The sequence below is a fragment of the Centroberyx affinis genome, unplaced genomic scaffold (genome assembly GCF_046629955.1).
Source record: "Centroberyx affinis isolate AG114_WGS23_722 - 3 ecotype Tasmania unplaced genomic scaffold, CSIRO-AGI_Caff_v1 ptg002151l_1, whole genome shotgun sequence".
Taxonomy (NCBI): domain Eukaryota; kingdom Metazoa; phylum Chordata; class Actinopteri; order Beryciformes; family Berycidae; genus Centroberyx; species Centroberyx affinis.
In genome coordinates this window covers 591,602-608,348 of record NW_027280468.1, presented here as the reverse complement: position 1 = coordinate 608,348, position 16,747 = coordinate 591,602, and the positions used below count along the sequence as shown (strand labels likewise).

Below are 16,747 nucleotides of genomic sequence, written 5' to 3'. Positions count from 1 at the left end.
AAGCAGCACTGTTATCCATTTGTGAGACATTTATCTTGAATGGGCCTGCGAGTCATTGTTCTCATCATTTTGTATCTACCTGTATCAGACTCAACGTCAACTATCTACTCTATGCTATTACTGGGGTAATAACAGTAAAAGTAAATGTAAGGAATATGAATGTATTCAAATTTATTGATTTGTGAGATGTGGATAAAAATGCATAGGAAATCTTTGAATATGGAAGTGGTAGAACATTCTGTTTTTTTAGCATTTGAGTTCTTTCACTTATCTTCAAACTCTGATATAGTCGGATTCCGTCAAAAACATTTCTCTGTGTGATGTACTCAGCATACAAGGCCCAAATTCTGCAGCTTGAACTTTAGCACAGCTGTAGTTTAAAGAATGACTGTGGATAATCAGAGCAGTCCCATATCTGAGTAGCAGTCCCTTTTAAAACATGATCAATACCTCAAATATGACCCACAGTAAGCCCTTAATGTGCTTTGCCTCTATTTGTGGTTTACTTTGGCCTTTAGACGCTACTCTCAGCATGGTTGGGGACAATGATGTTGGCCCATTTGTAAATAACAGGGATGAAGAGTAGAGCGGAGCCCAGGATTGACACCAGAAGGAAGGCCCACAGAAACATCCGGTCCAGAACCTGCGCTACAAACTTCCAGTCTTGCACCACCTGTATCAAAAGGAACACATCAATCAATCTCCACTCCTTACAATTTCCACTCCTGCAGTTCCATGTGATAAGCATTGGATTTAGACAAATACCTAATAGTTATGTACAGAGACAACTTCGGGCAGGTTGTTTTATGGTGGATTCAGTTACCAAATCTATTTTAGCGGGTAACATTTTCCAGCTCTGCATTACACACTGCAGAGCTGGCAAATTGCTGATTTCAACCAGTAGGTGTAGTGGTGTTATGTTTGTGAACTACACTGATCCTTGTCATAGCCTCAACTCTTCAGAAATGTTGAGGTTATGACAAGGATCGATGCATTTCACCATAAAAAGTCTCATCTTTCAGTTTACAACTCAAAAATGAATTTTAGTGTGTGGTTACACACTTTTTTTGTGCCAGCTTTTAACAAACTAACAAAACATTGTGTTTACTGCTACTAACCACAGTTATTACTTCTTATGGATATATACAAACACAGTAAATCCAATGTACTCACCTCTCTGACCTCATTCTCTTTAACCACATGCATGGTTATGTAGCGAATAGAGTCCAAAGCTGACTGCAGGTTGTGCCGGGTGTAAAGGAGAGGGGCCGACTCTGGTGCTGAACCCTTCATTGTACCCAATCCTAGCACTCCTCCTGCTCCCCCTCTCCCTGCCAGTCCTGCCTTGGTCACTCCAGCTGTGGCATAACGGTCCACATGGCTGCGCATACACAGAAGCTTAGGCAACCGATGCAGGAAAATCCTCCTCACCCAGGGCGCCATGCCGTGATGCGTTGAAGAGGAGCGATGGTGGATGTTGATGGCAAAGACAGTGATGATGATGGAGAGCGTGACGAAGATCATGGTGAAGACCAGGTACTCCCCGATGAGAGGGATAACCTTTGAGGAGGAAGGGATGATCTCCTCGATGACCAGGAGGAAAACGGTGAGGGACACCAGAACCGAGGTGCAGAGGGAGATCTTCTCGCCGCCGTTGGAGGGCAAATAGAAGACGAGGATAGTGAGGAAGGACAGGCCAATGCAAGGGATGATGAGGAAGAGGGTGTAGAAGAGCGGCAACCTGCGGATGATGAAGGAGTAGGTGATGGTGGGATAGGAAGAGCTGCCATCCGTCCTCAGACCACGGCTACCTGTGGCCTTCACGATCTCCCATTCACCGTTATCAAAATAGTCCCGCTTGTCCACGTGGAAGTCTTCCAGAAGGATGTCCACCTGTTAAATCGAGATGGGAAAATCATGTCAGTCATTATGCCTTTATGTAGGGTGGGCATAGATATGAGAGTAATGTCTGTTGTTACACTCAGTTGGCAAATAGTTGAGTTGCAGCCCATTTTGCACAATCCATATAAGCATTACTCAAGTGTCTCAAGGCTTAAAAGTGTTTCTTTAACTGTCATCTCCCCTTCATCTACATTTCCCCTTCATGATTAAATGAAATCAATTCATTAAATCAATAAGTGATCTTGGCTTTTACCTGGATTCACATGGTGCATCTATTTATTGAAAGAACCAGTGTTTCTAATAAATTGTAGTGCACAGTGTAAACTAACCTGTGAGCCATCGTAGGTCCAGGAGCCAAACTTCATGGAGCAGTTCTGGAGGTCAAAGGGGAAGAAGGTGACATCAATGGTGCAGGCTGACTTGTAATTGGCCGGTGGCGTCCATGATATGGTGCCGTCATACTTAACAACAGCCTTGGTGACAGTACCTTCAAAACGCCCATCTGCACTGTTGGATAAGATAACATTTCTTTATCTACAAGATGAAAGCATTGGTCACGGTTTTTGCTCATGGTTATAAATAGCTTTTATGATAGTCATTGTTATAGCTACTACACAACTGTGTCTTGGGTCTTGTGCAGAGTTGTGTGTTTCTTTTAAGGTTCTTTTAAGGTAGACTATATTGAGAAATGCTTGGTTTCTCTATACATTTGCAATTTTCAGACTGACTTCTTTATCATTGTAGAAGAAGTCTTTTCAGGACGTTTAGTGTACAGTAAGGCTAACATCTAAGTATGGTCATAACTACCTTTCAAATACCTTTTGTATGAATAATGAAAATGCAAAATGCATAACATGCATAGCGTTTAATTTTCATACATCATGACACATACTTATCATACAGCACAATGTCAGGGATCCAGATGGTGTCAGATGGGACTCGGATAGTTGTGATGCCCAGGTAGTCATCAGGGTTCCATCTAAGCTTCATGTCGAGCCATTCCTACATCGAGGAAAAAACGGAAAGTCATCGCCTTCAGCTCTACATGGGAATATTATTTATGTTGTTTGTGTGCCATAAGTTCCCCTAGCATCTCATTTATCCATGGTCAATCATTTTAATTTTTTTTTCTTAGGCAGTGGCGTGGTGTGCAGGCAAATACAGTATTAGACTACTAACCTACAAGCCTATTTTTTTTTATTAACTTATGTTGCATAGACTTAAGAAGGCTTGGGAAACATGACGTAGGTGGCGAGTACCTTTTGATAGCTCTAGAATAATGTGGGTGGGGGCTGTTTATTCTTACAGCAGCCTATTTTTGGTCTTTGGAAAACTTTGCTCTGTGTTATCCAAGAAAAAGCTTGAGCTGAGTAACTTCCTTGTTTTTCAACAAGAAAGGTGAACACCAAATGCAGGAGCTAAGAAACAAAAAGTACAAAAAAAAAAATCCTGATATTGTTCTTTGTCCACAACAGCTGTGATAGATAGATGTTACCATGGCGGCCACTGCCCTTCCATCTCCTTATTTGTATGATGTAATCCATCACTGTGAAAGGCAGCAGCTGACCCCAATGGCAGTGGCTGGTCTGTAGGGATAATTCGCCGGCTGCGTGGCACACAGGACACCCAAGACCATGAATAAGACTGACAGGGGAGGGGAGGGGAGGAGGTGACAGGTGGAGGCGGATGCGTGGGCACAGGGCAGGGTGACGGGCCCAAGGGAGTAAAATAGATGAGAACTGTCAGTGAAATGCCACCAGACCAGATTAAAAAGGGGTATGGGATGGCTGGGGCGGTGGCCGACTGGCTGTCCCTCTAAATGCCATGCAAGCCAGAGTTTGCTTTAGAACATCTCCATAGCCGGGAAACAGCACTGACAGCCCTGCCTAAACAACTCTACCTGCACACACAACTTTCGTCATGTTGTTCCCTATTTACAGCACATGGTGAGATGCAGTGCTGCCTCATTTGTGTGTGTGTGTGTGTGTGTGTGTGTGTGTGTGTGTGTGTATTCTCCCACAGTTATCTGGGCATTCAATAGTATGAAGTACTTCTACTTGCCTGTTTCATCCACACATTCGTTGTCATGAACTGGTTTTTTTCATTCTAGGATGGAGAAACAACAATTTAAATTAAAAAGGCGACTTGAAACAGTTTTTGTAGCCTTTATCTAGAGAGGCCTTTCAGTACCACCCTGCTGCACATTTATGCACTCACACACATTCACACCTCAATTACACACACTCACACGCTGAAATGTATAACCATTGGAGCAATAGGGGTAAAGTGCCTTGCTTAAGGGCACTTGTTGAGGCAAAGGAGAACATTGAATTCTACCTTGACTTTCCAGTCTTTAGCCTGCTTCTCTAACCTTTGGGTTATTACTGCGTCCACATTTCACAAATATAATAAACATGTCTCATCTAAGCAACCAGCAATCTCCATGCTTAGATCTGTATATTTGTGATTTCAAGTATTTTGCTTTTCAGGTGACGAACAACATACAGTGTGATCTGAAACACACCAATATCCATCAATAATCAATGCTTTTCTAAACTTACCACATCAACTAGCTGGGAGATGGCCAGTCCAAATTTCACACGGACCGTCTCATTTAGGTATTCCACTGGACGAACCCATTTCTGGTAGTTTCTGAAGAGGTATTTTAACAACTTGTCCTCTGTTTTTGCATAGGAGGAGAGTTTTGGGATCCCTAGAGAGGTGTGGAAATACAGATACTATTAAACTTGTAACAACACATGAGCTTGTTCAGCAAAGACCACATGACACCTTTGATTCATAGTCCCTGGCACCTGGAGCCTTGTTAATACCTGTATCAATAGCATTGCTCTCAAACAGCGCAGCACTCATCCCTGGCTTTACCACAGTATCCATATCTACAGCTGAAACCTAACCTTAACCCAGACACACACTGAATATGCACTGTAGTTGGGAATCACCTTCAACCATTCTATGGAGGAAAGCCTGGAAATCAATTTCACAATGATTATATTTGACAACTGTCTGCTATCCAACTCTACGCAATTTCAGCAATATTCTCAAGGTTTGCACCACTACACAGAGATGACAGGCTTCTATTTGCTGGTTAATTTCCTCAGTAACTGACTGACTCATTCTCAGAGGGGAGAAGATTGAATGTGACTGTTGTTGTGTGTGGGATTTATTCAGTGTCAAGTTTGCATGCTTTTACATAATTTGGCTGCTTGTCTGTCTCCATCCAGAGCTAGTAGCCTATGTTATGGCTTAAAAATCATTTTAAACATTTCTCTTCCCCTTTATCTACATCACCCCATCATAATGAGGGGGGATTTAATTGATGAAATCAGTAAAATGTTATAGGTTTTATTTGGGTACATGTGGTCGGTCTGTTTAATTGAAAGAGCAGGTTTTTCCAGTATTTTCAATACTCAGTGTAAATCAGATATTAGTCACAGAGACTGTGGAGTCCTCTTGTGTGTCAAGGACAGTGGGGTGTTCCCTGACGGTCTGATTTATAGAGATCCCATGTAAATGCGCCTCCATTGATCAATGCAGGCAGCTTTCTGTCCCCAGAGTCAAAACTAAACATGGAGAAGCAGCGTTCAGTTTTTATGCTCCACATATCTGGAACAAACTCCCAGAAAACTGCAGGTCTGCTGCGACTCTCAGTTCTTTTAAATCGAGGCTGAAGACTTTTCTGTTTGCCGCTGCCTTTTATGACATCAAATAACTATTCATCTCGCACTGCACTGTAACCTTTATTCTTGTATTTTACACCTGTCCTATTCTATTTTTGCCTATTTTTTTTGCTTTTTATTCTCTTAGCTCTTTAATGAACTTTATTTTTCTTAGTCTTTTATTTGAATTTTATCCTTTTCATTTTGTCTCGATGCTTTTAATGTTTTATGTAAAGCACTTTGAATTGCCCTGTTGCTGAAATGTGCTATATAAATAAACTTGCCTATAAATAAAACATGCGTTGACCAGGTGACAGGATATGCAGTTTAGCATTAAAAGCAGGGTGTTAAGACTTCAGGATGTTAAGATCCACCGTTTCACACAGCAATACCACAGTCTAAATGAGAGCAGGCAAACTGCTTCATTGTTTTGCTGAAGCAGAGTTCTATAGTGCAGAAATATTGATTACATTTTGAATGACGCACAAGTTCTTACAGCCCGCTCTTTAAATCATTCCCAAGATGGTTATGAGCTTCTTTATGGGTGGAGAATGTAGTTGGAAATCCACCTCAGGGATGACAGAGGCAACAAACACTAATGCCATGGTGTCACCCTCTCAGGCTGCGGATCAATAGAAATGAGGCTGCAACGTCCTCAATCAATGACTGTGTGATCAGCAGATTCATCATCTCTTCGGCTTCTCTCCCACTATCACCAGCATCTTGCCTGCCTGAAAAGCATACTGCAGAATTGATATTTGGCCTCCAATGCTATCCTTGGTGACAATAAAAAGTTCAACTTAATCTGTTTTAGGGAGTCTCGCAGCTATGTATCTGAAATAAACTGTTCTTCACATATAGCAACAGTTTAAAAATGCCTAGAGAGCCGACATTTAAAATGTAAGTCTTAAAAGGGAAATTCCACATTTGGATTCACTGTTACATATCATCAATCTGTGATGTTCGGTGCATTCCAGGTCTTATTTTGTATTGTAATCTACCTTTCTGTTGAACCATTTCCCTCAACTCTTCTACATCTACTTCTACTTCAGTTAGTGATTTCCCGTGTTTCCCAGAATGACTTTCACATCCCCCAGAGAACCTGCCTGGACTTGTTGCATCCAGCCATTGGTTTTAGGTGTAGGAGGAGAGAGCAATACCATCAGGGATAGCGGTAGTGATAGTAACAGCAAGAGAGGGTTTTTCCAATTGAGAAAAAGTGTGAGTCGTGCCCCTTACTCAAAACGCAACATGTCTTGTGGCTGCATTGCATTCTGGTCTATTGAGGCTACTGTTGGTGGAGAAATTGGTGTCTCTGACTCTTCTATGATGGATTTCTCCCTGTATGATTGCTGAGCATCGGTGCAAAATGGAGAGTCTAGAAAGAAGCCTGTAGCTGTGCTGGAAATGTCTGGCCACTTATCCAGGTGAATAAGAAATATACACCACCAAACAACAAAATGGACCCAATGGACCCAGGAATGCAATGTATCAATAGCTGTATTAACAATGTTTAAGCGATGTGTTTTCCTTAAATAGAGGGGCATTTAGTGCTGAATAAATAACATGAATTAACATTTACTCATTCCTACTTTTTCAAGGAGACGTGAGTCAACACTTGTCTGCGGTCTGCTAGCCGCCACATATTGTTGCACTGTAATGCTTCACTCTAATTTAGCTAGCTAACAAAGAGAAGTGCTTCGAAGAAGTGGAGTTCCACAGTCATCAGTGAGCCTATTTCTCAACGGGGACTGAGATGTTAGCCTGCGCTCCAGTTTGCAGTGGCGCCACTAAAGGGAAAATCCACCCTACAGTATAATTCACATTTTCTATGATTATGAGCAGTTCAGTCTTGATTTGTCAATATGAACCAGGCTTTCCAGTACATAGGGGGCTATGTGTGTATTAGAAAATAACTGTGTAGCCTATTAGAAAAGAGAAGTGATATGTCATGAAAAAAGAGTTTTCAAAATCTTGAAACAAGACAACCAAGACTCTCTATGATTCCATCAAGAAATAAAGTTTGGAGCCTGCTATATTGACAGTGAATTTATGGGAACATTACTACATTTTTTCTGATTCTTACTAATTTCAAATTCACACTCTTCATACTTGTTTATTTATGTCTTATTTAATTCAGCAAGTTGATGAAAAACACCATCCTATATACAGCAGTGGCCAAGGGGAGAGGTTGCAATGGGAGGAAAGGTTATACACCTTCCATTCACCAAGTTGCTTCACTATCACCGCCTACTTGATAGCACTAGAATTAAGCAAAGTTGATGGGATACTAAACCCTGCCATCCAATGGTTAAAAGTGTGCTATTGCAATTGCCATCTGCTATTGGCTGATCTTTGTTGCCAGGTGATGTCACTTGCTATTGTGTCTTACATGGCAGCAAACCCACAAAAGTGGTCTAGGATTTAGTTACTCCTAAAGTCTCTAACAAACACTGTTGGAGCCATAATGTAGTTTTTTGGTTGTTTTATTTTTATCCTTATCTAAAACATTATATGACTATATATATCTACACATGCAGTTCTGATACTGAACACGGGGTGGAGCATTAATGTAGGAAGTGTATATAGCTAAGCTCCAGGTGATGAGAATCAGGTGTGCGGAAGGGGAGGCAAACAGTTTTTGACCATGTCAGTGGCCCCCTTTACACCTTGCATTAAAATGCGTATCTAGATATGATTTAACCTGATTACATTTACACCTGGTATTAATATGTGTCTCCAGTGTCCACATTGAGATCCGATTGAGATCTGATCACTCTGTCCAGCTCAAACAACCGAATGTCACATCCTCCTCTCGTTTGCGTGGGTGCAAAAAAAAAAAAAAAAGATGATACCCATCCGTGAAGCCGTGCTATTGTATGGACTTATGCTTGCTTTTGGAAGCGGGGGAAGAAGCCGTCTTCAACAACTGGAATGCCGAAGACGAAAGTCGCGCGCAATTACGTATTTCCGACAACGTAGTTGTTGTATGTGGATTGAAAACGAAATTGCATTTACACTTGTGTTCAATGTGGTCACAATGCGTCCCTGACCACCTCCGGAGGTGGTTTGGCCGATCGGATCACAATCCGTCCTCAATGCGTCTTGGGTGCATTTACACCTGTACTTTCATGTGGTCAAGCACTATCCGATTGCAATCCGATCACCCAAAACGCATTTTAATGCAAGGTGTAAAGGGGGCCAGTATGACAGCATATCAGCGTGTCAGTGCTTGAGTCTGATATTGCTGAATGGAAAGATTATTGTGTCTGAATATGGACAATGCTGTTATCTATGCTAAGGTGAGCATGTGTATGCCGAACTGTGAATAAATGGATAGAAAAAAGATATACAGCGCACTGGACATTGGTTTATGTTTAGAACACGCGTCTGAAACAAGTTCACCCCATTCGCCCCTCAGTGGGTTTATTATTATTGTTGAAAGTCACTACATTTAAGTCGAAAACTAGCTTCAGTATAACTCGTAAGGATCGTCGTGCACGGGATTCAACAGCTGATCAATTGGACATAGTTGGATTTCTGTGTTTCGCTTTGGACCAAAAAACTACATTATGGCTCCAACAAACACTATGAATCTGCAAAATCAGTCTCCCATTAATTTCCAATGGATAAGCTCCAGGTTTTGTCTCTTGATCACATCACCTGTTAGAGATTTGGTTGGTGGGTTTATGGCTTTTAGGAGAGAGCGGTTTTGTTTAGACCCCCTTTTGAGTGGTCTTTCACTCATGGACTATTAGAAATCTGTGTTGCTCCTTCAATGGCTGAATATTGTAGTTCAGGAATACTGAATATTGAGCTCCATTGTCATGATTTCCATGCAGCACAGTTTTGCATTCCACATGAATTGTCCTAAAATGGACACTTGGTGGTATGCTTTGCTGGGCCTGCACAAAGGTAAAATTAGGTTTGAGACACTAAGTGGTCACGCTGACACTAATTGCTTGTTTGTTTGCACAATTCACTTTGAACTGGCGAGCTCTCTTGACCATCTCTTCTCTGTCCATCTGCCAATTTCCACTTCCTCTGTCTCTCGATCTGCTAGTGTCCAGCTCCCTATGCCATCCATCACACTGAGAGTGTCTATTGTATACTATTTTGGCAGTTTGATGAGGCAGTTCCAGTTGTTAGGATAACTTACGCAGTGAGTGGCACAGGTGGCAACAGCACAACAACGGCAGCAGCAGCAGCAGGGCAAGAGAGGTGGCTGCCCCTCCTGCTCTCAGCATGATATCAGAGGCGGCACCAGATCCACACAGCTGGTCCCTCGGGCATCACAGAACTGGAACCTGAAAATTCAGAAACAACGTCCATTTCTTTGTGTACATCAGGCAAAGCATAGGCTGTCTAACATCAGTGCTGTATAGCTCAATTGGTAGAGCATGGCACTGCCTTGGGTTGAGGGTTCTGCAAGGCACTTTGCATAAAAGCATCTAAAAAATGACATAGGTTATGGATTTCAGTGAATAGGCTGTGTAGCCTGTAGCAAAAAACATTCTAGGAATACTCAATAACAAAGTGGTGTAAACACACACATGCAAAAACAACCACACATTTGAATGGACGTTTTATCTCACACCTTCTACAGACAACATTCTGCACAAGAATACACGCCTTCCTCACCTTACTAACCTTACACACAAGGCGGGATAATGATTACATGCGTGCGTCACATACAAGCATGCACATACATACATGTATACATATGTTCACCTGTTCTGAGTCTCTGCCATTCACACACAATCCAGGGTGGTGGTGGGAGTCTTGACGACAGCGACAGTGCTGCTCTAGTGCTCCTCCATTCCGTGCAGGTTCTCTCCCTTGCCTCATACAGATGCCGTTTCAGTCCCTGCTGCCTCCAAATGTGCAGCAGGCAACACATTCTCATCTCCTCCTCCTCCTCCTCCTCCTCTTCCTCCTCCTTCAGAAAGCCAGCCCAGCCCCCCACCCCCTCTCCCCCCCTCCCGCTTTCCCCAGTCTCCCAGAGGAGTGTGGTCACTAATCACAGGCAGGCATCGCCATCCCCTCCTTGCAGCCACCCCACTGCCTCTCCACAGCCTCGTGAAAGAGGCAGCCCTGCTGCACAAATTCTACCTTGCATTCATATTACATTTTCTATGTTATCCATCCTTTACAGCTCTTTACATGCTGCCTCCCTTTCTCTCTCTCTCTCTCTCTCTCTCTCTCTCTCTCTCTCACCCCCCCCCCCTCTCTTTCTCTCTCTCTATCTCTCTGTGTGTGCCTGCCTCCATGGTGACAGCATATTATGGGACCCAGAGATGCTGTATGGAGGGGAGAAAAAAAAATCAATATCCAGAATGTCTTGGAAATCAATTTGTGAAATTCCTTTTTTTATTTGTTTTGTACTGCCCTTTACTTTGCAACCCTATTTTCAAAAGTGGCATACAAGTACTAGGTTCATGTAATACAAGTACTAGGTTCATGTATTTATATATTTTTTTATTTTTGTTTCTTGATTCATGTGTGGAGCTTTGATAATATTGTCCTACCATAACCCCCCCCCCCCCCCCCCCCCCCCCCCCAACCACCCCCTCTCTGAATCGTTGTTGATTACCAGGATATCTTCTCAACCTCAGGAAGAAAGGTGTTATCTCCTTATTATGCTATGACCACCTATTTCTGGAATATTATCCCAAAATCCCCCTTAGGAGAAATGTTGATATTTTTGAGTGTGTTGTATGCAAGATAAATGAATACCAACTGAGAATTGCATGTAAAGCTATAGGTACAAGTATGAGATACACTTCTACACTGTATATTTGTACACTAAAAATTAAAAAGCCTTTGAGCAACCTTTAGAGATTCTTCAGATTGCCACCATAAGGGAACCAAATATTAATCCATGACAGATTCCTGCGTGAAATAACCTTTCGATAGGGTGACTAAAAGAGCTTAGCTGTAAAACCATTCTTGATATTCTTGTTCCTAATGAATGATTATGATAGCCTGAATCGAACAAGCTGCCCTCCTAATATTGCTTGGAAAACATAACAGCATGTGTAAATTTCTCCTTATATTTTATCCAGGAACCTGTGAAAAGGGTTGTGTCTAAAAAGGTACCTAAGATCTTTGCACCTTGTGGTGCAAAGATCCATCATGATCTGAGCATGAGCTATACCCACCACCTCCCACTGCTCCAGTCATCACATTTCAATACATTTATATTCATGTTTTAGCTGATGCTGTTATCTGGAGCGACTTGCACTGGGTGTAACAGTAATGGTGACATGACATTTACCCAGCTGTCATCAAAAGACACAAAACTGTTCTATTTACAATACAAAAGCTAGCACAAACCATACATCAACCCCTTCCAGTGCCCACCCTGTCAGATACAGCAGGTCATCCAATATCATATATTGAAAATAGACAATTTAATATGCAAAGTATACAGTAGGTGGGCAACTACAGAGCAAAAATGGCAATCTCACACTATCGAATCATCACAAAATGAGAAAACAGAGACAGGAGTGTTAGGGTTCCAGTTGGTAAGTCATACATGCTTCTGTGCTGTATGCCTTTTTCTATAATAGTCTATCAGACTTGTGTATGCTGCTGGTTTTACACTCAGTGAGCAAAGATTATATTAATTATAGGGAGGATTATTATATAGGATTTAGAATTATAGGATTAGGGTAGTATGGGAAGGGTATTAGGGTGATTATAGGATAAAATAGAATTACAGGAAGGATTAATATATATTAATTGTAGGAACACCTTCATAATTTTTTTGTTTTACCCCACTTTTTTGCACAATCCATGTCTCAATGATCATTCTTTAATATGTCTCCTCCCCTTAAAGCTACTAGAATTTTAAACTTGATTACTTTAGTGACCCCTTGTGTCCCTTAGTGGTAGAACTTTGCATCAGCTGTCAAAGACAACTCTCCACCCATATCATATCACATCACATCACATCACATCACATCATATCATATCATATCACATCACATCACATCACATCACATCACATCACATCACATGCAACAAGACACAAGGGCAAAACTAAAATGGGAAGAAGAATTTAATACACACATATCTGAGGACACTTGGAAGGAAATTAATCAGAATATACACACAACTACAGCATCTCCTTATTGGAGAGAGTACGCATGGAAAATCACATTACTTTATAACACCAGCGCAACAAGCTAAATATAATTATAAAATATTACCAAACTGCTGGAGGGAGTGTGGTGAATCTTATGCCAACTTTGGTCATATCTTCTGGCTTTGCCCATCATTACAATTGTTTTGGAACAATATACAGAAGGAAATCAATACTATCTTAAATGGGGTTATTCATTTGAATACAGACTTTGTGCTGTTAGGAAAAACGGTAGACAAAATACGAAATGAAAATGATAAATATTTGTTAAGGATACTGCGTATAACAGCACTGAAACAGATAACAAGAAACTGGCTCCAAAAAACACGTCCCCTGGTAGACAAATGGAGAGACACGGTTCAACAAATATATCAGATGGAGTACTTAACTTATAAAATGAGTGGAAACCTGAAACTATTTGAAAAAAAGATGGTCTAAGTGGTCAAGTTATTATCATATGGTAAAATAATAATGAATTGAAGCTACTGGATTGTGGTTCTCCATATTAGGGCTGACAGTCACTTAGGGGAGCACTACATGTACCTTACTTTGAATAAGGCCTTGCATTTTCTTTTATTTATATATATATATATATATATATATATATATATATATATATATATTGTCTTCTTTTTTCTTTTTTCTTTATCTTAGCTTTCTGTTGTTGTTGAGGAAGGCGGGAAATTTTGATATAATAAAAACCTATGGATTTATGGAATACAGCAGGCAGATTTTCAAATATGAAATAGGACCAAAGATGTTTTTCTATAAATTCAAAATTACTATAACATGCTGTAATAATTTAAACCTGTACTGTAAATATTGTCATTATTTATCTTAATTTACTGTCATATTGATTGATTGTTATTATGACACACGTCATTTATGTATGTCATAAAAAAAAAATGTTGTCATCACTACATAGGCTATATAACATGGGTAAGATGTACGAAATGATATGATGACAATAAAAAAGTATTAAAAAAAAATATCACATCACATCACATCATATCATATTATATTTTGGTTGAGGCTCCTCCATTGTGCCGTAAGTCAGTCACACATTTTCGCCAAATAATACCCGACACAGGGACATATAGAATAAAAATCTAGAAAGCAACACATAGAATAAACCAATTTTCACCGTGATGGTCTCATTTGTCTAAAGCCATTATACTATACTATCAACATGTATTTGGGAATAATATATTGAGGTAAATATTCTACACGTAGGGGCTTTAAATAACATCTTTGGATTTAACATATGGATTCAATAAGGGATCATAACAGTTAACAAATAACAGTTACTTAATGCATTTTTGGCTATCCTGAAATAAAGATAAGATAGGATGGTATTGGTGGATTTAGGCTTTGTTTCCGTAATGGCAATTTTTGCCGTTACGGCTTTTGAGATAAAAATAGGATGAGCAGTTAGGATTTTATTTTAGTCTAGTCTAGTCTTGTTTATTTATTATCACAGACAGTAACTCATACATAGTTTGATTTTATATATAGACATATACTACAGTATATAGTTTTGTGAAGTGAGCCCCCTAGTGATTGCAATATGTAATACAACTTTGAGTTGGCCTATCCCTTCTGAGGAAGGAGAGGCTTTAAAGTGAGATGGTTTTTTTTGTTTTTTTGTTTTTTGTTTGTTACCCACATTGCTGGTCACAATTGAAATAAAAATCTAGACGTCTATTGAATGCCCACAAGAGAGACGGGTTCAAGAGGAATTTTTAAGCCTGAAGGCAGTTGAGACCTGGATGACATAGTGGGGGGCCGGAATTCACGCAGAGTTCAAGCACTTTGTCCTCCCTGTGGAGGGGGGGGGGCGTGAAAAGTGAATTTTCCCCTCTGGTATGAATAAAGCATCCATGTGAAAATGTGATGCATGAGGAAATTCTCTTTTTGCTTCCCTCTTTTCACAAGGAGTTCAGAAAAAAAAAATCAGTTGCAACTCAATTTTAGGAAGATGGTCCTAATATTTTGTACAATGAGCTTGGAAGAAGCTTCTCCTTCAGGACTACTAGGAACATCGCTGTCTGTGATAGTACAGAGCACAGATGTTCTACCGCCACCACAGTTCCGGAAAAATTCTTCTACCGTTGATTTTAAACAGAGAGATTTCCGTATTCTCTTCAGACAGCTGTGACTGTGGATTGAGCAAAAATGGGGGTGCAACATAGGAAGGCATCCAATTATTCTGTGCATTGAATGAACAGTATGATCAGGTGGTCAGTGCTGGTGGGATCCTTTTGAATGACACTGCATACAAAGGTTCTGCACTGGGCCTTGCAGCTGCATCGTCTGTGGACAAAAAGGACAGACAGTTAAATATTCAGGCCCAGTGCATTCTCCATTTTGAGGTGCATATGTGTTTATTCTTAGCTCTTTTTCTGTTTACCGGTCTACATTAGTTTCTGTGATAGACAGCTCCTGTGAGACAGAGTCAACCACACACTGTTGTCCGTCACGTCTGTGCATGACAAAGGCCCTCTTCCACAAATAAAGATGCGCATCGCTCACAATAGCTCACACTAATACCTCTGATGTTTGATTTTCACTTCAGTGTGAAGTGAAAAGGCAGCATCGTGCTGTGTAACAGCTTCTAAGCTGGTATCTGTAACATATCGGGCCCTATCTTACACCCGGCGCAAAGTGCAGCGCAAGTGTGATTGCTAGTTTCCAACCGACGCAGTTGTCATTTTCATGCCCAGCGCTTTTGTTTAATAACAAATGTACTTGCGGCCATCTGTGCGCCCATGGGCGTGTTGGTCTTAAAATGAGGTGTGGTCAGGCGCATTGTTGGCGCATTGCTATCTTGAGGCAGCAGAAAGCGATTGTGCCATTGACCAACAAAAACCTGGTCTAAAGTCAATGGCACAGTATTTTCCTACTATTTAAAGGGCGCATTATTCAGATAGTAAAATGCGCAACCTACAACCAAGAAAAATAACACAGTAAATATGTAAAAAGCACAGTCCAGCAAAAAGTCATGAAAATAAACTGCAAAGGCATTTTACCTTCACCCGACGCACAACATAGGCCTACCCGACGCACACACACATCGCCCTTGATTGGTCAGTAGTCTACATACATATTGTATGTACCCTATAGAAACATAGCGCTGTTATTTCAGAACCGACAGACAGTTACCAACAGCTGGCGCAGTATCTTCCTGACCCAGGTATCGTAAATGTGCCTTTTGTTTTTGGAAAGAGTGAACGTAACCATGCACTCAACATTTAACATTAATTCGATGTGAATAAAAAAATGCATAGACAAGTTCTGTATTCTTGTTTTCTGACTTGGGGGATCAGACAGTGTGAGACCACGGTGAAGAGGAGGCTGTAGAGGACGCTGCACCTGCCACCGGCATCTCCAATGCACCCTGTGCGTCATAACACATCACTATTTATTACCTTGAGACATCCAGTCCAAATGCCTAACACCATGAATTTGTCAGATTTAATTGTGACAAACTGGGTCTAAAAGACTGTAATGCACTTAGGCTACTTGAGACTAATTCACACCATGTCAGCCTATAATGACATATAGATGCTTTTTGGACATTCGTTTCTCCAACTTGCTGAATCCGCCATTTAAATAGCAATGCGCCAAGGTGCAAGCGCACCTGGCTTTTAAAGGGAATGGGAGATGACACTCTGATTGGTTGAATTAATGTTACGCCCAAAACACACCTATGATTAAGTACAACCCCTTTGTGGCGTGCGCCTTACTTTGCGCCCAGATTATGCGCCGTTTAACTAGCAAAAGTGGATTTGGACACACCCTAAATGCACTTGCGCCATGCGCTTTAGACCATGCGCTATGGATCGTTTAAATGGGGCCCATCATGTTTGATCATTTTCATTCATTTTGCCCATGTTGCCTTGTGGTCAGAGTGTTGCTTGGCCTGCCTTGAACAACACAACAAACAAACATGACTTATGAAATATAGTATGCACAACGTTGTTAAGATTCTATCTAACTCCCCCCCAAAAAAATGAAAAAA

General features: G+C 40.9%; 1 protein-coding gene across 1 annotated transcript; it reads right to left on the bottom strand.

Moving 5' to 3' along the window:
• Positions 1–514: 514 nt before the first annotated feature.
• On the bottom strand, positions 515–9,826 carry chrna5 (cholinergic receptor, nicotinic, alpha 5). The gene is made up of 7 exons (XM_071531983.1): positions 9,739–9,826; positions 4,464–4,615; positions 3,964–4,008; positions 2,795–2,904; positions 2,232–2,409; positions 1,174–1,893; positions 515–673 (listed from the first exon to the last, which is right to left on the bottom strand). Exons 1-7 carry the CDS (start codon positions 9,824–9,826, stop codon positions 515–517), a joined length of 1,452 nt encoding a protein of 483 aa, XP_071388084.1.
• Between the last annotated feature and the right edge of the window lie 6,921 nt (positions 9,827–16,747).